The sequence below is a fragment of the Centroberyx gerrardi genome, chromosome 17 (assembly GCF_048128805.1).
Source record: "Centroberyx gerrardi isolate f3 chromosome 17, fCenGer3.hap1.cur.20231027, whole genome shotgun sequence".
Lineage (NCBI taxonomy): Eukaryota > Metazoa > Chordata > Actinopteri > Beryciformes > Berycidae > Centroberyx > Centroberyx gerrardi.
This window is the reverse complement of record NC_136013.1, coordinates 27,039,287-27,061,112: the sequence shown is the minus strand read 5'-3', so window position 1 is coordinate 27,061,112 and position 21,826 is coordinate 27,039,287. Positions and strand designations below refer to the sequence as shown.

At 40.9% G+C, this 21,826-nt stretch overlaps 1 protein-coding gene across 1 annotated transcript; it reads left to right on the top strand.

The window, feature by feature from the left end:
* The first annotated feature begins 3,947 nt into the window (after window positions 1-3,947).
* On the top strand, window positions 3,948-20,148 carry gnmt (glycine N-methyltransferase). Its single transcript, XM_071917379.2, has 6 exons — window positions 3,948-4,303; window positions 9,358-9,485; window positions 9,695-9,808; window positions 10,113-10,255; window positions 16,183-16,304; window positions 17,235-20,148. The coding sequence occupies exons 1-6, from the start codon at window positions 4,095-4,097 to the stop codon at window positions 17,404-17,406; spliced, it is 888 nt and encodes a 295-aa protein (XP_071773480.1). The 5' UTR covers window positions 3,948-4,094; the 3' UTR covers window positions 17,407-20,148.
* The last annotated feature ends 1,678 nt before the right edge of the window (window positions 20,149-21,826 follow it).

Here is a 21,826-nt window from a genome sequence, read left to right as displayed (position 1 = left end):
TTTTGAGCTATTTGTTTGTTACTGTGCTATCTTTCTGTTTTAGTTAAATCGGTGTTTAATTTGAAAGTGTTTGGTTTGGTGCTGAGTAGTTTCGCTGAAACTAGATTAGGTGAAACCAGTTACATTTCAAAGTGCTTGGCTGGGGAAGGCCAGTCATTCTACAGCGTCAGCTGTAGCGTCAGCCTCTTGTTGTCAGCCTCTGCGCACGAAGAATCCAGGCGCACAAAGACTAGGGAGTCTATCTGCGGGAGTCAATCGAGGGTAGGCAGAGAATAGGGACACTTGGCTGATAGTTTCTTGTAACTATCTTTCCTAGTTGACTGCTTTCCTACTTAACTGCTTTCCTGTCTGCTACACTATGTATCTCTCTCCCATCCCTGTTGTAACATCAGCTCATAGGCCCCGTAGCATGGCACTATTTTCAGGTGTAGGAACCCATCTTATTTACCCAATTTGCACCAGTAGTACTTCTCTTACTATTGCTGGAGGACTCTGGAACTGCCAGTCAGCAGTTAAGAAAACTGAGACCATCTCAGCCCATGCTTTATTTCAATCCCTCCACTTTCTGGTCCTCACTGAGACCTGGATCATACCTTAAAATACTGCCACCCCAGCATCCCTCTCTGCTGCTATTAAAAGGCTTAGCTGATGAAGACTGTGATGCACAGTTGGTTTCACTACTGTTGACAAAATGCACTTATTGTAAGTCGCTTTGGATAAAAGCGTCTGCTAAATGACATAATGTAATATGCTACATTTTCCATGCTTGTCATTTCTTCATAGAAAACAAGACTATATATATATATATTTTTTTTTTTGGCAAGTTTCTTTTTGTAATCAGTTGTGATTTTGAATGTTTTAGTGTACTAGTTTGGGATTATCTTTGTTTTCAATTGAATAACTTCTATAATCATGACATATACCATCTTTGTAGGTTTTCTTTAATATACTTAATAGTGTTTGTACCTTTATTTGTACTCCTAAAAACTTGTGAATTCTTATGTAAACTCTGTTTTAGTGTACATCTATTGATGTGTTTTCCTTGGGCCTTCCTAATATACCTGTGATTGCCAATTAGGTTTAGACTTGGATGGATTCACTTAACTTAAGTAGACCACACCTTAGATATACACACCTGTTTATTTGCTGGGTGTGATATTTTAATGTTTTAGCCCAACTTAAAGGAATAGTGCGGTATTTTGAACCCTGGGCCCAAATAACATGTTTTCCATCATGATCCCTATTAGTAGAAACCATAACTTCGCTAGCCGGTATAACCATACCGGTGTCAGTATGTTATCTTGAAAAAAATGTAAAAAACCGAGCTTTCTGTCAATAGTTGTGTTCTATTTGGATAGGAACTATTTTTTCTCAAAGACGCACTAACTTCTAAGCCGGTGTAAGCGTCCACGAGAGCCAGAAAAATCCAAAAATAACTGCTGACAGAAAGCTCAATAGACCTTAGGTCACCCTGCTACAACCAGGGGCCTATACTACGAAGCAGGATTTGGGGTTAGCGAGCTAGCTTTGGGTTTAACCCTGGCTTTTCGGTCTCACGAAGGTGGTTCACTTTTAACCGGGGTAGATCACCATGGTAACTTATGCTGCACGGCTAACCTGCTCCGGAGCAGGTTAAGTTCAGGGTATCGGATCAAAACGTATGAAAGGCCCGCCTTCTGACCAGTCAGCTCTCTGGAAACAGGGAGTCACCATTCCTACAGGATCCCGATATGGACAAATATACAAATGAAAATCCCAATAAAAAACTGAAAACTGTTATTTTTGAATTAACAGACAGTAAGAAGTGCTGTTCGCAGGGCGACATGTTTACAGACCAGTAGAATTACGTTGTTTTCCATGATAACTTATTATATAGGAGATATAGCAGGTAGGCTACTTAATTGACCATATTATTAATGGATTAAAGTTACTGTTGCATATATTAATTGCGCTGACTTTATTTAATTGGATTCCCGACAGTGTTTGGTTCAATGTCGGCTATTCATATTCCATTACCGCAGCCCTGAAGAACAAGAGACCGACTTTATGAATAGAAAATCTTTTTACAGCCTCAATGTGTCCACAAACTATTTTATCAATGAAAAATATGATCACTGTGTCCTAATGATGGGGCAGTTCCTCCAGTAATCCTCTCTAGCCTTGGAAGCAGAAACAACTTTTACTTTTCGCGGTTATGTTTTGTAATGCTGACAGTTATTCATTATAAGAATTTGTTCTTCTTGAGAGAAGAACCCAATGTTCAAAGCTATCCATTTCTTTCCGATACCCATGTTGAAAATGTCAGCAGGAAATATTAGGGCTTATATCATCCTATAATTAGATCTATTGTTTATGGCTTTTATTGTTTGATTAGCCTATTTTATTATTTTCGCCTATTTTTAGGCTATTACTTATTTTTATAGTTTTGCGCTTATATTCTATGTCCTTTTCCCCACTGAATCATATTACTTTTGCTGCACAACTATCTAATTTCCCCACGGGGATCAGTAGTTTGATGAAACTACTGATCCCCGTGGGGAAATTAGATTGTCTTATCTTATCCGAATTGTCTGATCTGGATCTGTCCATGTTGCAAGTGATTGGCTATTTGTTACAAACCCCGCCTCTTTCATGTGAACGCGCTCATAGCTGGATAGGTAAATCTTGGGTTGACAGAGCCAGTTGATAACCAGCTACGTGAGACCGGTTATTCAGGATGTTAGGTTTAGTGAAGCCGGCTAACTCAAACATACCCTGACTTTGTTGAACTTGCTTCGTAGTATAGGCCCCACTTGTTTCTACAGCCAACAGCCTATTGATCTTATGGTACTGTCAGTGGAACTTGCTAGACCACTGTGTTTGTGTGTGTGTGTGTGAGAGAGAGAGAGAGAGAGAGAGAGAGAGAGAGACAGAGAGACAGAGAGAGAGAGAGAGAACTGTCATGTCAATAAAGCACATTGAGTTGAATTGAATTGAGAGAGAGAGCAACTTGCTGTAGACCAATAAGCTTGTGTGTGTGTGTGTGTGTGTGTGTGTGTGTGCGAGAGAGAGAGTGAAAGAGAGGGAGGGAGAGAGCAAGAGAGCTAGAGAGAACATACTGTGAGGTAGAAGTGTAGACAGGGTGGTACAACCCTAACCTGGATGGCACTGGTTGTGTCTTGCTTTCTCCAGCAAATGGCGGGTCCCTGTTGAACTTCGTCAGCCAATCACAATAAGAGGAGTTCACTTGTTGGGAGGAGACAGCAACACAGTCCTGAGTGTGAAGCTGTGCTTTGCTTTGGTATGTGGGTGAAAACATTTCAAGCCAAGCTCATTACCACAAGACGTGGCATGTACATGCATGGCAACTTACCATGTAGTGATGTTTATTTGTTTTGGATTTTGGCCACATTTAATCTTGTGTTGTGTCTTTTCTTTTTCTCCTTTTTTCTAACCTATTTTCTTTTAAATATTTTATATTTTTATCTCTTGTATCACTCTTCTTATTGTTTTTCATGCATTCCCATACAGCACTTTATAAACTCTGCTTTCAGATAAGTGCTACTACATCAATAAAGTTTCTTCATCTTCTTTGCATTATTAGCCTACTATTGTAATTATTGAATAAGTTGCTAAGAATTACCCTAATAATTATTAATAGTATTTTAGATATATGTATTATTATTATTTGGTGAAATGGGTCATTTATGTATTTCACATAACCAGTGTTGCTGTAAATGAAATGCTGATTTCTTGCATTTAAAGCTTCCTTACACAGAAATGATGAAATGTTTGTGGGGGCGAGGCCTCTGCAACACGTTGCAGCAGCGTCTGGGACGTCAGTTGACGTACACACGGAAGTGGGGGCGTCTCTCCTCACTTCCTCCAATCAGAAAGTAGGCGTCAGACTATAGGAGAGTGTCATTGGGTTATAGTTTGTCCCCCCGCTGCGTTTGTCATATAAAATGATAACAACCGAGTCTTGAGGCATGTGGAGACAGAGCCGTTAGACTAATAGTTCATATTCATACACATTCAAAGCAGTGAAGTTGTTGGATACCGCATTCCTTTGCTGTCCCAAACTGAGAGAAACCACTCTCGCAGATACAAGCAGCATGTCGGTCGACAGTGTTTTCAGGACTCGCTCTCTCGGTGTGGCCGCCGTGGGTCTTCCTGATCAGTATGCCGACGGCAACGCAGCGAAAGTCTGGCAGCTGTACATCGGAGACACACAGAGTAGGACGCAGGAATACAAAAGCTGGGTGGTGTCTTTGCTGAAAAAGCAGGGGGTGCAGAAAATACTGGATGTAGCCTGCGGAACAGGGTAATGTCACGCTGTGTCTATGGCCGACTCAGCAATTCTCCTGTGACACATTCCGGAGACGTAGCTCCTCTCTGGCATGTATAGTGAATGTGTGACCAAACTCCAGTCAAAATCTGCCAATTTAATGATTCCTTGTTTATCGGTAAGCTTAGCCCACAGCGTATAACATTACGTAAAACTTGTTTGTGAATGTTTAGAATCCAGCCTTCAATTCGGCTTACATCTAATCCACCAAGCAGGCCTTTTATTAAATATAATCACATTTTTTAGCATTGGTTCACACCGCTCGCTAACGTCCTACACAGTTTAACGTCATTTTGGTGGAAGGAGACTATGATAACGCCTGTGATAACAGGCGAACCTATTGTAAAAGTTGTAATTTTATTCAAATATGTGCTGCTTAGTTTATTTGGTGTATACCGAATTGAAGAGTGCTCCCCAACGATTCGTTAAAGGTCTTGCGTCTTGTTGTACCAGGTGTGAAACATTTGACGATCAGCAGTGTCAAATTTAATGACCAGATTTTTGAATGGAGTTTGGTGTAACATGCTTTCCACACGAACGTATCGAGTCTATGGGGCTCATTTAGCAAGATCCGAATGTCGCCATGAATCTTTAGTAGGCCTATTTCTCATTGCTTGCTTATTTTGCTGTCTTGTGTTTGATAGGGCCATAGAAGACAATGTCTAGTAATTGGATTGGAAACCTGCAGTAGCCTAATTAGTTCAGTTCACTCAGCCCAATACAGTTAGACAGTTCCATATGGTATTAAATGAAAAATAATGTTCATTGTTCTTTATTAAATAAAGTAAATATCTTTATAGATAATCTGGTTAGTTTGATTATGGGATTTCAACCCACTAACCCTATTTAACTCACTGGACAAAATCCAGATTAGGTCAAACAGTAACATGAATGAAACTGCAGAGTTGCATCATTTCACTGTGCCAGATTCCTGCCTCCAATGCAGTCAGGAGGTCACTGCCGGGGACAGTACTATGAGTGACATATTAAGACATGTTAAAATAATGTTTTTCATGTCATTACTAAGTAGTAACGAGTTAAAATCACTTCTGTTGCTTCTCAATGCCTTCTTTGCTCAAGCTTGATACAGGGTCACATCATTGCCTAGAGGTGTACGAACAGGTGCTATACATTTTGAAGTTTGGATTGCTTGGAAGTTTTCTCTACCACTATAAATTTCAGGTTACTGGTCACCAATGCTGCAGTGCTTCAACAGTCATATTGCTGTATGTAATTTGTGGTGGAAAAAGGCTCATATAGTCTAAAAGATAGCTTTCAAAGGCAAGTGTTGGTCATAGTGCAGGTTAACATACAGTACCCTTTCTACTTTTTGCATTCAAACCAATTACCCACACATAGGCTAAAGCATATTCTGGGGCTAATGAGTGTGAGATGTACGATTACTGCTTGTAAAACTGGGATTCTAGCCACTGAATGTCACTTATGTGAAGTAGTGGTTATAGGGTTAATTGGGTCACAAGCTGGTACTGGTTAGCAGCAGGGAGTTCTGACTGGTTTTCTGCAGTCTGTTTACCTCCATAGATAGTGTATCTGTACTCTTTGCCATCAGCAAGGCCAGGGGCTGAACTCAGACAGGCAGATCAACATGTTTTTACCTATCAGCCTAGCCTTTGGGTCATCTCAGTAGGTCCTTATTTTGTCGGTGGGACAAGTATGCATTTAATAGCATACATACAATAACATTTTACACTTCACTTTTAACAAATTCTCTATTTTTGGAAATCATTTATTTTCTGAGAAATGTAATTTCTTCCAAGTCACTGCTAATCTTGTGCTATTGCAATCTGAGCAGCTTAGGGGTTTATATTCTCTGACTTTGTACAAAAAGATCACACTTTCTTTTGAAGACTTACAGTAGAAAATGTGCTGCCATTTAGTAGTTACAATTAAATGCATTGTTCTATATCCCACATGGAATGCAACAGGCAATAACAAGGGAAGGATATTCGGTTTTTCATGAGCATTTCATGTGCCTTAACTACAGCACTTTAAAACACAACAATTTACTATGATTCATTGGACCAGAAATTATACTTTGGTGATTCAGAGATGAACCTTTTTCAGCATCGGCTGGTAAAGTGTTTCCCAAATTCCCCAATTTGTCTGGAGCCACTGTAAAAGAAACAGAGCAAACACAAGACACCATGGCCAAGTGCATTCATTGTAGACACTTCAGGTTGTCTAATAACCATTAGCTGTCAATTTCAGAGCTAGTTTACTATAATGCCCCTCTTGCATTGCTCCTTGAGATATGAGTTGTAAAGCCTCATATCTCAAGGAGCAATGCATGGGTGGATGTAGAATGTCCTGGGTGTGTAGAGTAAGCTAGTACACCTTTAGGTTTGACCTCATTAGTGTGGAATGAGGTTACAAATGGCCCCACTATTTTTGGTTTTCTAAATGTGCCTCCGATGCCAGTCCTTCCAGCTCTCTCATCAGATTCAATGTCATCTTATGCAAGAACTTAAGAACCTACAGCTCTTGGATTCAGACATAGGGTACGATCAGACTTACAGTTCATTTTCTTTGGTCTTCCATCGTTACTTTGTTGCATTTTGTATTTGGTTCGTTTAGGTTCACACTGCACAATTACAAGTGAACCAGGGCATGTACACAAAAGTCACATGACTCACAAGTAGCTTGTTTATTGGACAGTTTTGGAGTTTTGGTAACCTGCCCTGCAAAGTTAGAGATTTTAGCGGCGAGGGGAGTCAAAACAAATCTGATTCCAGTCCCTGTAACTTCAGCTGAGTATGAGTTGATACCATTAAAGCAATATTCCACTTAGTTTTAACATGGGGGTTATTCGGCTTTGACTGCCATGAAAACCAGAATATAATCTTCTCACCAAGATCGGATGCAGCGAAGAGTTTGTAGCGTTCTGATTTTTACTTCCCATTCATTTGAATGAGGCCACGAAAATATCCTGAAACTTACATTTAACACGTTTGTGAAAGCTGTAATTGGTACGTCGTCATTTTGTATTTATATTTTTGGTTTACACTAAAATTAGTATTTGAAAATAAAAGTAGATCCGGTCTCCCAAACAGGAACTATGTCTCCTAATTGGCATCCCTCCGCTATGTTCTCGTCTATCAATAGAATTTGCTAAAATGACGTTCTAAAAAGTAAGACCAAACATCATTTGAAAATCATAGTAGCAGGATCTGTTGTTGAATCTGTTCACCACCATGTTAAATGTCAGTTTTCAAGCTATTTTCGTGGCTTCATTTAAATGAATGGGAAGTAAAAATCTGAATGCTACAAACTCGTCCAGCTGCATCTGATCTTGGTGAGTAGATTATATTCTGGTTTTCATGGCAGTCAAGAGCCGAATAACCCCCATGTTAAAATACAGTAAGTGGAATGTTGCTTTAAGAACACTTGAAGAAATAGCTGAATATGAACATCAGCCCAGACTATGGTTTGTCGTAGGTTAATTTGGTTACCGTATTTCCTCTAATAGTGGCCGGTAGTCAATTAAAAGCTGGGTCTCCGATAATGGCCGGGGCCGTGGTCGACACGAACAAATAAAGGCCGGCCTCAAATACAGGCCGGGGAAAAAAACAAAGGAAACAAGACTAGGTCAAAACCTAGTATATGGCTGGACCGTGTCCATCTCCTCTCTCCGCCGCTGTCCTCTCCACCACGCCCACAGCCCGCATTGATCCTCCCGATCCAAGCCCCGGACTCCCGGTGACGTATCGGCGTCGAAACCCCCGCCGAAATCTCGGCCGGATCACCGGGAAACTCCGGAAAGCATCGACAGTAAGCCCTCGGTGCGCCGAAACCTCCATGCTTGTCTGTGTCTCTCTCTCCACCGACAGAACAGAGGGCTGTCAGGTGGACTGAGCTCGCGCATATGCATAGAAATAAACGGCGATATGATATAACTGTATAGATTCTATTCTTAGCATCAGTTAGCTTCAGTTAGCTTCAGCTTACATGCAAACAATGGTGGATACCGGTAAACTCCTGGTGCCTGTTTGTAACTGTAGTTTGTAGTAACGTACAAGTGCTACAAGATGGCTCGGCCGGCGGAAGTCTCTGGAGCATGCCGTCGTCGATTACCGTAATTATCGTAATGCATTGCAGTAACAAAAAAACGTCTACCTAACGTACCCCAACAGAAGCAGATCAGAAAACAAGGAGGCTTCGTACTAAAATATGAGCAAATATACTTATCAAACAGAGGGAATTAGAAATAAAGGCCTGTCTCTAATATAAGCCTGCTTCCAATAAAGGCCTGGTACCCTCTGCAGTTGAGGTAAATAAAGGCCCGGGCCAATATTAGAGGAATTACGGTATGCTTTCCAAGCATGAGTAACCACTGGCTATCAGATGTCAACATCCATCTCCTTCTATCCATAAACCTTTGGGTTGTTTCCTGTAGTTGGTTTGGATTACGTTCTCACTCCTAACAAATTGCATTGTAGCTCTCTTGGAAGAGGACAGAGAAACATTTTCAGGCATCTCGGTGTGGATATTTAGTCCCACCCGAGTTTGAATGGCACTGTTGGGCATCTGCCCAAATTAACCAATCTAAAAGAGTAAATACTCCAAACATGCTTGTTGTGAAAACGCTCTTATTCGAATTTAGCCCAACTGTTTTCTAGTCATGTATGACAGCTGGCTATCTCCTCTAGGCCCTATCTCTGTTTTAATGGGAGGTGACATACTCTAACTATTTCATCTCTATAAGAAGATAATCTATGCTCTTGGTGCAGGAATTCATTTCTTCATTGAGAAATTTAAAGAAAGCAGCTTATAGTTGAAGGTATCAATGTCACCAAGATTGAAGTCATTTTCCCTCACAGAGTCAATGCAAACAGTTGTGCAGCACACAAGACAGAATCAATAAAACCAACAGCAGGTTAAGTCATCATGGTAAACATTTGAGAAACCTCAGTGTCTCTTAGCTGTACTAGAAATTTGCTTGCCAGTGCAATGTTAGATGAATTTATTAGGTTATGCTGTTTTTTTGATACAAAATGGATTTTGTTTTGCAGAATTGACTCCATTATGTTGGTTGAAGAGGGATTCAATATGGTGAGCGTGGATGCCAGTGACAAAATGCTCAAGTACGCACTGAAGGCAAGGTGGGAGAGGAGAAAAGAAACGGCCTTTGACCAGTGGGGTATGTTCGTTAAGCTTGAAATGTCATGTTTGAATGTCCATAACACTTCAGAGTTACAGATATCGTTGTTTTTGTTGGTTTAACTTTATTGGTATGCAAAGTCAATGTTTTGGCAAGTCAAATTCTTGCTTAGTGTTCCTAAGGTGACAACCTTGTGTTTTCTTCTTTCTGCCTTTTTCTTTGGCCCTCCTTTTCTTTTTTGTCCTCAGTGATCGAAGAGGCCAACTGGCTGACATTACCAGAAGATGTTCAGAAACCAGGGGACGGCTTTGATGCAGTCATCTGCCTTGGCAACTCATTTGCCCACTTACCAGACTTCAAAGGTGTGAGAGGGATCAATTCTTTTGTGTTGTTTTTTTAATTTGATAGGTAGATTCACTGCTGGTCTCTGGATTATAGATTAAATTGTCCTTGAGTTTTAAAGGTTGAAGTCCCAATTGCTCTTCATTTCACAATAAGAATGAAAGATATCTATGTTTGCATATTCATTCAAGCTCTTCTTAGATTATTGCTTACATTCATATTCTACCTCACACACTCACCTCAAACTGTCACTATCGAGTTGTTCGATTGAAGTTAAGTTTGTTGATGTGTGGTTGACTGTGGGTGATGGCGTTTTGCTCCCAGGGGACCAGAGTGATCAGAAGTTGGCCCTTCAGAACATTGCCAGTATGGTCAGACCAGGGGGGATCCTCATCATTGACCATCGCAACTACGACTATATCCTGGAGACTGGCCGGGCGCCACAAGGCAAGAACATCTACTACAAGGTACTGAACTTAATGGAGTCAGGAACAGTTCGCCACAGAGGGGACAGTTTGATGTGATGCTTAGATGATCATTGTGTAACTTATCCTTCCATCAGGGATGTGATTTTTCCGGATTGATCCGGAATTCTGGATTTTCCGACCTGAAAATGTGACCCACGTGAATCATGCAGATCCGAAAAAATGTTTTGGGGGGGGGGGGGGTTATGAGCTGCCCGAGTGAAATGGAGAGGATTTGAGGACATCTATAAGCTGAAGTGCGTGAAGATTTTTTTTCCTTTCCAAGTATCCACGAGGATGTTTATTTGTGTTCAGCTTGAGCTCAACTTGCCCAATTCCCCACCTGCGTACCCCAGTCGCGCTTGTGCGTCAGTCGGCTCGTTTGAGATGACTACCTGCACGCCTGGAAAATAGACGAGAGTAGCCAAGTGCAGTCAGGCGAGGAATCAACAAGCCGAACACTCCCGACTGCACACTCACTGCTCTTTTTCTTCTTCTTCAGTTTTGTTTAACGGTGGTTGATAAACAATTTAAAAGGTGCATTACCGCCACCCGCACTCACTGCTCTAACGACCCAGACCTTCACGTTACTTATTTTTATTTTAACTAGTGCAGTGCCCGTTCAAAACGTGCCTGTCTGGAACGGGCCGATTGCTGCTTGCAGCTTTCTCGAGAACCGCGCGTGCCCGTACCGCGCGTGCCCGTACCGCTCGTGCCCGTACCGCTCGTGCCCGTAGTGCGGCTTTCTCGAGAACCGCGTGTGCCCGTACCGCTCATGCCCGTACCGCTCGTGAGATGACTACCTGCACGCCTGGAAAATAGACAAGAGTAGCCAAGTGCAGTCAGGCGAGGAATCAACAAGCCGAACACTCCCGACTGCACACTCACTGCTCTTTTTCTTCTTCTTCAGTTTTGTTTAACGGTGGTTGATAAACAATTTAAAAGGTGCATTACCGCCACCCGCACTCACTGCTCTAACGACCCAGACCTTCACGTTACTTATTTTTATTTTAACTAGTGCAGTGCCCGTTCAAAACGTGCCTGTCTGGAACGGGCCGATTGCTGCTTGCAGCTTTCTCGAGAACCGCGCGTGCCCGTACCGCTCGTGCCCGTAGTGCAGCTTTCTCGAGAACCGCGCGTGCCCGTACCGCTCGTGCCCGTACCGCTCGTGCCCGTAGTGCGGCTTTCTCGAGAACCGCGTGTGCCCGTACCGCTCGTGCCCGTAGTGCGGCTTTCTCGAGAATCGCGCGTGCCCGTACCGCTCGTGCCCGTAGTGCGGCTTTCTCGAGAGCCGCGCGTGCCCGTACCGCTCGTGCCTGTAGTGCAGCTTTCTCGAGAACAGCGTGTGCCCGTACCGCTTGAGCCCCGCTGCTGCACAGAGCACTGTTTGCTTGTTTATTCAAAGTTTAGTAATATTGAACATGTCGCGAGGACACACACACACACTCACTCACTCACTCACTCACAGACAGAGATTCCTTGCTTTATAGTATGATGTAGGCATTACAGGTGGCATTTATGGAAAATATTACATAGCGTTCTAATAAAATAATATACGGACTGCTCATGGAGTGACATCTTGGAACAGATATAAAAACTGAAGTTTCTTCATTTCACTGTGGGTGTGTGATACAACAATAAGTTCTTGTCATGGGTCATACTCAGTAGTCGATTTGAGGGGGGAAAAACCATCCCCTTTGTAAAACTGCCATCCCCCATTTCATCCCTCTTCATGGCACTAAGATATCATTTAGCCTAATCCAGAAATGTGTAAGCCATTTATTATTGATTTTTAATCATTTTAGAGAATATAGCGCATCTGGAGTTTTCAGAAAATCCGAGGGCGGGGGGCACACGCACCTGCATTCAGGGATGGACTGGCCATCGGGACATCGGGCCGCTCTAACTGTGGGAACTGTCAGGAATATTTTTTGACTAGCCCCGTGTCTTTTCACAGAGGAAAAAAGCATCAGAACAGCGTTCCGAGAGTTTATTTTTAGGCATTTTATGCTTTATTGATAGAGACAGTGTTAGAGAGAGACAGGAAGGTATGGGAGAGAGGGGAGGACATGCAGTAAACGACCGGAGGCCGGATTCGAACCCGGGTCGCGGGTCGAGCATTTAAACAACTGGTTGATTTCATTTTAACACCATGGTTTGCCGGCTGGGCGGTGTTTGGACCTTCGGGCCAATCACAGTGCTTAAAAACGGAAAACTCCACCCTACCAGGAAGCTGGGCCACGTTAAACAAACACACAATCAAATGACAGGTACAGACAGTTCAATTTGAGCCGCGGAGCTGACAGGTTGTGTTGTGAAACTGTCGAGAAAGAATCATCTAGACATTCTGTCTTATTTTCAGCCCAATGTGAGTGATAAAGCAACATGTTCAGGTGAATTTAACTAGTAAACAGACGGAAATATTGTCATTTTCACATGAGCCATCGTTGTAACTGAAATTACTATAGCCTAGTGTAACTATTGCTACCTAGCAGGGCAAGGAGAGTGAAGGAATATGTAGCTATCTATTGTTGTTTGATTAACTGTAACTAAATATTAACTTTAGCTAAATAATTTGCAGTGGTGCAGCCTATCATATATTATCTTTGAGTTAAACTGAATATAGTCATTTAAAAAGTCTCCTATAGACAGCCATCAGTCCTGTAACTTCTGAATACATGCACTGATCTGTTTAACAGAGCCAAACGGAGGCAGGAGTCACAGATTAGAGGAGACAGACCAGCAGAGTTCAGGTGACTCAATGTGTACAAATTAATAAAGCTAAAATAAGTGTATTCCTGGTTTTGCTAAAGATGTTGTTGATGCCATAAGTGATGCCCATCTCCTAACTGGCATCCTTGTGATAAGGAGCTATGTCAGAGCCATGTGGTTATCTGAAATGACCAACACCCCTCCAGCCAATCAGAATAAAGTATTCAGCCAGGCCATTGTATAATAAATATTATGGATAATATTTTGTACGATCACCTTTTAAAGTTAATGTCCGTTCTATCAGTATCATAGCAACAAGAGATTGAGGGAGTCAGGGTCAGGGAGACAGCAAAGAGCAGCCACACCAACCAAACCCCAAATTCAGACCGGACACTGCACCACCCATGGCTTCACTATTTCTTTTTTTTTCTTTTTTTTAATTTCTTTTTTTTATGTTTGCAGCTGTTAGTGCTCAGTGTGATGGAAACCTTCCATCAAATTATAATAACTATATAAAAGAATTCCATTAAAACATACAGAGGTAGGCTACGTTATAAAATCTTTAATTTTATCAATTTGACATTCATGGGTTAACAACTGTATAGTGATATGTACAGTGCATTACAGGATTCATCGATGTGAAGCATCCTGTAATAGCATAGAGCAATAACGTTAAGTTACGTTAAGTTGTCCTCTGTCTTTGACCTATCCTAACTACTTAGGAGCAGTGGGCAGCCACAATGCAGTGCCCGGGGGGGGGGGGCTGCCGCGCCGTGCTCTGCGCTCCGTATATTTTCCTGCTTTTTTGTCCTTTGCCAATCACATGCCTGTTCCATATACATCCATACTTCTGTCCACATCTTTATCTTTCTAGTTCATCATGTGTATAAAGGTGTTCTAGGGCTAGGTAGCGAAGGTTGGTACTTTTTTGGCATCGACCGAATCAGGTCGGTACTACCGAGTACTGAAACATATTGACTTTTGAAACATGATACTTTTGTATAGTTCTGGTTCAGCCAATCTCTAACCGCGTCGAGCCTTTACAGAGGTGCACATTATTCACTCACAACACAAACTTGCTCAGCACTGAAATGACTTTGTGCATGTGGCTGTATCTGTTTTTCACAATCTAGCTAATGCTAGCTAAAACGGAGCCTGCACTGATTTAAGCAGACATAGCTCATTTATCTAACTTCATTGCCTAGCCTAGCCTGACGAGTCACACCCATGGAATGCTATGCAAGCCACGCCTTCCACAAGGTCTGACATCTACACATTGGCTAATAACAAAATCCATCTTCTGCTTAGAGACTTTGAGATACCTTTGAGGTTTTCTCCCTTACTGCAATGTATTCATGACGATGTAAAAAGTATAGAAAAAAGCAGATTTTCTGTACTAGCTAAGAACTTTCCCATTGTTAACATATCTTGCGCATGGAAGCCGAACATTAAATTGAAAGCCCCCCGTATGCTATGCTTACTCTCACTTTGCAAACTAGTTCCTACAAATGTATTGATTTGGCACCAGTATCGAAATCAAAGTACTGGTACCAAAAAATTTCAAACGATACCAAGCCCTAGCATGTTCACGCTTTTCAGCTTTTTGTAGAATCAATGCTGCCTCAAATGCCAACATTCCCTGTCACTGGTCAGTCCAGGTCATGTGGTCCCCATTAAAAATTGTATTTTCTCAAGTTCAGAAAGGGCTCTCTGCCAAATAAGAAACCGACTGCAGCGCTTTTTCCAAAGCGGTTGCTTTCTGTCTAACTTGTGGGCGCTCCCCTCTAACTCTAAAGGTGCTCTGTGTAGCTTTTGGTGTTTCTTAAAATAAAGACAAATTTCCCATAAACCCTGTTGCTTTGGTCGCAAAGAAGGATGTTGCTCCTTGCAGGTTATCCACTCTCTCCCCCACATTGCCTGTCACTTTCCCCTGTATACAGTCTAGTGGTGCCGTATTGCCATAAACATAATCTTTGAAGAAAAAGATGTTCGCCCTTAATCATTACCGTTTGTTGTCATTAAATAATGAAGCATGTTTTTATATAGAAAACACCCAGTGGAATGAACAGGTTTATTTTAGAATGGTTCCTGAAGAAAAATTGTATGCATTGTTTGTAAGGTCAGGAGACAGCCCTTCAAAGTGGCAGTTTTATTTTCTGATATTCTGCAAGCAAAAGAAAAACAAAAATATCAACTACAAATGGACATAAAAAGCATGGTTTTAGTTATAGGCTACTTTCTACATTATCTGGCTATTCATTGCTTTGTGAGGGGGAGTTGGCCAGACAGTATTGTTTATGGATAGATTATTTCCGCCAGCTCTACCAGCAGCTGAGTTTAGACCTAAATCTCTATTCAAGCCTGCCAGATATTGTGCGATTTTCAATGAAATTGGCACAGGAGAAACGGAAGGAAAATGTGCATGAAGATTTTCAGATTTTTAAGACTATTGTGGCAAATATAGAGCATAACATAATCTTTGGTCAGAAGTACAGGGAAAGGAGGTAATTTTGGAAAATGGAATTCAGGCCTACACTTAAGGAAAAAATAAGGAAAGTTTATGCAACTTGAAATTGTCTGTAGTATCTACTTTGCAGTTAAAATGCATGGAATACTGTATCAACAATGAAAATCTAAAAATGAATTATAGTTTCTGTTGTTATTTTATGTACCCACATTTTTCTGTTATTTACCTTTTCAGCAGACCTGTTCTATTGGTTCAGACATCAGAAGTTTAGATAAACAGCAATTTCTGTAATTTACTATACAGCTCATTGGCAGAATCTAAAAGACATAAAATATGGATAGAGACCTAACAGCATGTGCAAAACAGCATTGAACCATATTTGATTTACATACTTTTCCTCAAAATCAGTTCCATATTCGTTAATCTAGTGAAAGTAGGAGCTATCCAGATGGAAGGCCTAGGAATACAGACTAAGTCAACAGTCAAGTTCTTTAGTAAATTCCACTTCAGATACCACCGTAATCCCCGGAGTCTGCGCTCAGTGTCCAACTCTATACTCCAGAGTGGCAAGACCATCTTCCTGGTTTTTCCACAGTTGCTTATGATCAGGCTTTAGTTCTGCTTATATTGGTCATTACTGAAGAGAAAATGGAAGGTGGTGTGAGGTATGCTATGCTATCTAATACTCTTTGACTGTTAATACTCTTTGACTGTTGCATAACTGTGTGCTTGTGTCTGTGTTGTGTTACAGAGTGATCTCACTCAGGACATCTCTACTTCGGTGCTGTGGGTCAACAATAAGCCTCACATGATCACTCTGGACTACACCATCCAGGTGCCACAGGCCAATGTCCAAAATCTTCCTGAAGTCAGGTAGGACAACACACTTACAACAGTATTTGTTTTCTGTGAAAGTACTGACTGCACTTTAAAGGGGCAAAAAGTACGATTTATACTCTCCCATTACCCAAAATGACCTTAATGTATTTGCAGGTGGTTAACCCATTAATGTCCACGGTGGAAATTTAAAATTTCCTTTACAGCACTTAAAGTAATAGCTAAGCTGAGCACAAATCTGTTGGAATTTTTAACATTGGTCAAAGTATGTGGCCACAGCGCGGCCTTATACTTTTTCTTTCTACAAGGGCTCTCTTATTTTATCAGTTTTCACAAAAACACTAGTGTAAATATAGGTTTGCAAATCACATCACAAAAATTTGCACTTAGGGGGCCAGATAGACTCAAGTAAAAATCAGTTATAAAAATTATTCTCCAATGTGCTTTCAGGGAGAAATGATGAGAAAAGTAGCTCCACACCCATGCGTTTGATTTTGTATGAAATGCCATGATTTTTTGAGTCTACCCTACGTCCCCTACGTGCAAAATGTTTTTTGAACATGTGATCATGGCAACCTATATTTACACTAGTGTTTTTGTGAAAACTGATAAAATCAGAGAGCCCTTGTGACTAACTACTAAACATAGTATTTATAGCTACATGTCTTGACAGTTCTCTCAACAAATGTTTTTACCTCTAACAGAAAAAAATCTGTGGAGCCTTTCCTTAACATACTAAATTTAGTAGATAGTCATTAATGGGTTAATAGGGTTGTTGATCAACAGGACCAGCCCCTCTCTGTTATCGTCTGAAATCCTTTGCAGTAAAGGTGGACGGGTTGCACCACCAGACACATTAAGCACAATAAATGTTATCTTTATTGAGTGGAGAGGATTCCTGATTTCTGTGTGTGTGTGTGTGTGTGTGTGTGTGTGTGTGTGTGTGTGTGTGTGTGTTTTCCACAGTAAATTCCGTCTGTCCTACTACCCTCACCGTCTGGAGAGCTTCAAATCTCTGCTGAACGAGGCCTTCTATGGCAAAATGGAGCACAGCGTCTATGGAGATTTCAAGACGTACACCCCAGGCCAGACCCAAGCCCCATGCTACTTCATCCACGTCTGTAAGAAGACTGCCTAAGAACCCCTCCCCACACACAAACACACCGCTTGGAAAAAATTAACGCCATCTGCCCTCTCTTAACTCCCTTCGTTCTCCTGCAATCCTCCGGACTTGGGCAAAACTATATTTGAATATGTTTTCAAAATATTTGAGCTATGTGAGATGCATTACATTGCTTGCAACAGGATAGGGGTCACATCACTTTCAATTTAGTCAATTCAAAGCATAATTTGAAGCAACTGTTCTTTGATGAATGATAGAACCTTAAAGGAATACACAATGTTTTTGGTAGATTGTCCCGTTGGTCACCTTCAACATTGGCCAATGGGACAGTGTTGCCAGGTGTATTTTTTGGAACTATTTCAGGTGAACAACCACATATTCATCCACTGTGCATTGATTTTTAGATGTACACAGTCTCCCATGACCCATTACCTTCACTTATGATGGAAACAGGAAAGGTAGTCCCTGCTAGTTCACTTTTATATTTCATGGATATTTTAGCAATCTCCAACACAAACTGTCAGACTTCGCCACACACCATTTAAATTTGCTTACCATTTAGCTTTAGAGCTGCTACAAGTTCTCATTTTATCATTTTTGAGATAATGCTGGTGACCTACTATCACTCAATGTTAAAGTGTTAGCATGGAGCCTACTATCACTCAACATAGTGTATGCTAAAGTGTTAGCATGGAGCCTACTATCACTCAACATAGTGTATGCTAAAGTGTTAGCATGGAGCCTACTATCACTCAACATAGTGTATGCTAAAGTGTTAGCATGGAACACTGGAGCCAAAGAATGATTTTGGCATCTATGTTCTGATCCCTTAACAGCTAAGCTGACCCAGTATTCCCTTAACTCTCAAATGACTATATAAACTGTTTAAATAGATTGAATTGACAGTAAATTGGCAAAATAAGATGCATCAAGCGCTCCTCATGTTTTTTTTTTATGTATTCAAAATGTATTCGACCACTGCTTTACCCAATGTCCGGTATCTTCCTTTTCCTTACTGTGTGCTGTGTGCTTCTCTTGTGTTATCATTCTTGTTTCTGTCCCTGCCTGCTTCCTGCTTTCCATTTCTGAGTCCTGATATCAAAAATGAACATGTTTCAAAACGGTGCTGAGCTTCACGGTACTATTCTTCATGATAGAATACTTACTGTCCATCACCAAAAAGATTGTGCTCAATCTAAGACATATGCTTAGACAAATCTGTTTTGTATGTCATCTCACTACAGGGTCTTAAAAATTGGTGAAAGAGCCCCAGTTTAAAGTTGCACTCAAATGGGATGGTGCAACGAATCTTAAGAAAGGTATAGGCATGGTATCTTTATGACATGACTTTGTCCTCCTGAATATGGTGGCATATCCTCTTATTATATTCTCCAGTTGGAAAAAAATAATCAGAGGTCTCATTGTGGCCACACTGCCCCTCTTTAAAGTGACGTAAACCTTTGGCAGGCGTGCCATGTTGGCAACTTGAGTATTTCAACACATTGGCCTTACTTTTATGAAAGTCCTACTTGATCTTGTACAACTGTGCCTTGTACAGCGTCATTTTCTTCATTTAATTTAGACCAGAGTACAGCTAGTGAGCCTTGTGAAACAGCCTCAGCAGACCTGGGTCAGTTAGCAAATAATTTGTAGTGTTCGTTGAACCTGCTTGGAGCACCAGATGGGTGTGCTTGGTCACACAGGGCAGTACAAGTGCTTGTCTACCTGCCACTATGTACTTAAAGAGACCGTCCTTCAACCAGACAACCCAGGTTCAAACCCTGTGTCAGCAAGCATCTGCCCTGCTCGAGTGTCCGTGAGCAAGTCACTGAATCCCTATGGGGATAATGTATCACATTCTTATTTGACCCAGATCTGCTCTTTAGAGAATGGGTTAAGGCTTTTCATTTTGAGTGGTGGTTTCTGTATGGTAGCAATCTTAGGCATGGCTCTATTTTTGTCTTTTTTGTGGTACAATAAAGTTGACTTGATTTGAGCCAAAAACAGCCTTTACTTTCTGCCTGCTGGTCATTGTCCCTTCTACTAGAGGTCAGCACTGAACCCACTATAATTATTAAAAATAAAAGCCCTCTTGAGGTTTTAACTTCCAACAGAATCTTTTTGAGAATACTCAAATGGCCTATGCTGCAGTGGTTTCCAGCTGGGATTCTGCAATTGGTTGGAAATCCAGGTAAACAGGTAAAACCTGAATTTGATTCGATTGTGCAGTGCCAAATATATGGCCTCAAGTAATTGAGTTTATCCAAATAATGAAGGGGAATGTGAGAGAAGAAGCTGAATTATTTATTTTGCTGTTTTACCCAGGTCCGATTACATTTCCTTGATACCAAATTAAAAATGTGTTCGTCGTTGAAATGTGAAAGGAATTCCACCAATGAGAAATCAAAAGTTGTCACTGCCCTTGTTGTTTGCCTAGACAAGACTGCATGATGCATTCAAATCATGCTGTGCCACTGTTTCTTGCAGGACAAAATATATGCTACATGGTACATTGTGATTCATTTGAGATCAACAGTAGGTTGTGAATGTGGTAAAGACTAGGGTAACAGTGATGTGGTTATATGTTTGAGTGGGAGAAGGGTGATGTTTTTTATTAAGTTTAGGTAGAGATAAAAACAAAACTATTTTGGAAAAGTCTTGATTATATTGCCGAATCTTAAAAAAAAAACATAACATTTTTATAATGTTCTTGGCTTATGTGATTATTGGAATTATTTTGCCTGAAATACAAAAAATTGAAAATAAGTAATTGTCGTGCTTTCATTTTGTGTGTTGTGTGATTTTTTGTTTTAATCAAGTGAAATATTTCATTTTTTCACACAGTCCTTAAAAAGCCCTTGAGAAGAACTTTGAATCAGAAAGACATCTGCTACCTCCTACAGAGTGGATCAGCCCTGTGTTCAGTGGAATGACGTTTGAATGAATGAATGAGCTTGAAATCCAAGTATTATTGAAGCATCACTGATGGCATGTGTATGTGTAGTTTTAACGAGACGCGTGAAACTCCGCCAAAAGATGCATCAAGTAAAAGGTGTACACCAGTTTTTTATTCTATGTATCACTGTTTACCAACTCCAGGTTTAAGACTGAGATTAACATATAGGATTTCTTAAATGGAGTAGTGTTACCCTTTAAATTAGAGTGCAGGTTCTAGGTCATTTCTAGACATTATAAGGCGTATTCCAGTCTTGACATGAAAAACCCATAGTACAGTACTAGTAATTGTCCTTTGAGTGTACAATACAGATTTGACACAAGATGGCGTCATTACATTACATGGATATTCAAATGGCCACAGAGTATGAGGAACAAACGACAGTTATTAACTGTTGCTTTCTGCTTTGGATGACATATTACTGTGAAATTGTGATTTATTAACTAAAAAGAAAGAAAAACACTCAATGGAATGTTTCAGCATTTAATTCTATTGACAAACCTCTCTAACAAAGCTGAGGGAATTGATCTGGTTTCCATTAGATGCTGTTTTTTTCTGGTTACTAAATCATGTGATGTCTTGGTTTCAGTCAAAGGCCTTCAAAGCCCAGGATTTACTTGACCTTCTCCCTTCAGAACATATGTGAGGCTATCTTTAAAGTGTAAAGCATCCACTAGGGTTAGGGTTAGGTTTGTGGGTGTCAGCCTTTAGCTCCATGGAAATTGCTGCAACAGATTTTACATGCATGTTAATGATATTCTCTGATTTGGCAAACGGCAAAAATTCTAAGAACTAAGTAATTTGTTCTTAGATTAATTTCCCCTTCAAGCCATTTCGGCGAGTGTCCTAAGCCTCAATAAAGCATACGACCGCTTCATCTATTGGCCTTCTGCTGATGAGTGACATTTCCTGCTTTGTATAACTGACCTCTTCACATGGACTCGTTTACGATCTCTTCCCTAGAGTGGCTGCAGCTCGTCTCATCCCACATCACTGAGGTATGCTATCAGACTCCATGGCTGATGGCCGTGCAAGGAGCTGATACACAAACCAGATGTGCAAGCCATTTAGTCTTTGCCAGATGTGGCTGCTCTGCTCCACGTGTCTCTGCTGTGCTCTAGTTAGGAGATTCAAAGTGGTCAACCATGACTGGCTTTACTGGGGAGGATCACGCTTTCACAGCATGCCATTGGCTGAATCAAACAAAAGCAACGAGAGAGGTGCTGGGCTGGAGAGAAGGGGATGAATAATGTGAAAAGCAACAAACTACATTTACTGCTTTTACTGTCTTTGAGAAGCTTTTTTGAGTATTTTTGTTGTACTTGGTTTTGACAGAAGTATTACACTTAACTGCATTTTATCTATTTGCATCTAATACAGAGCAAATTTTGTAGGCTCTCTATAAGCATTGCATCAGAAACTGACCAGTCATAGAATGCATCTGCATCAAACCTGCATCCAGTATGTGGAGGAAGCGTT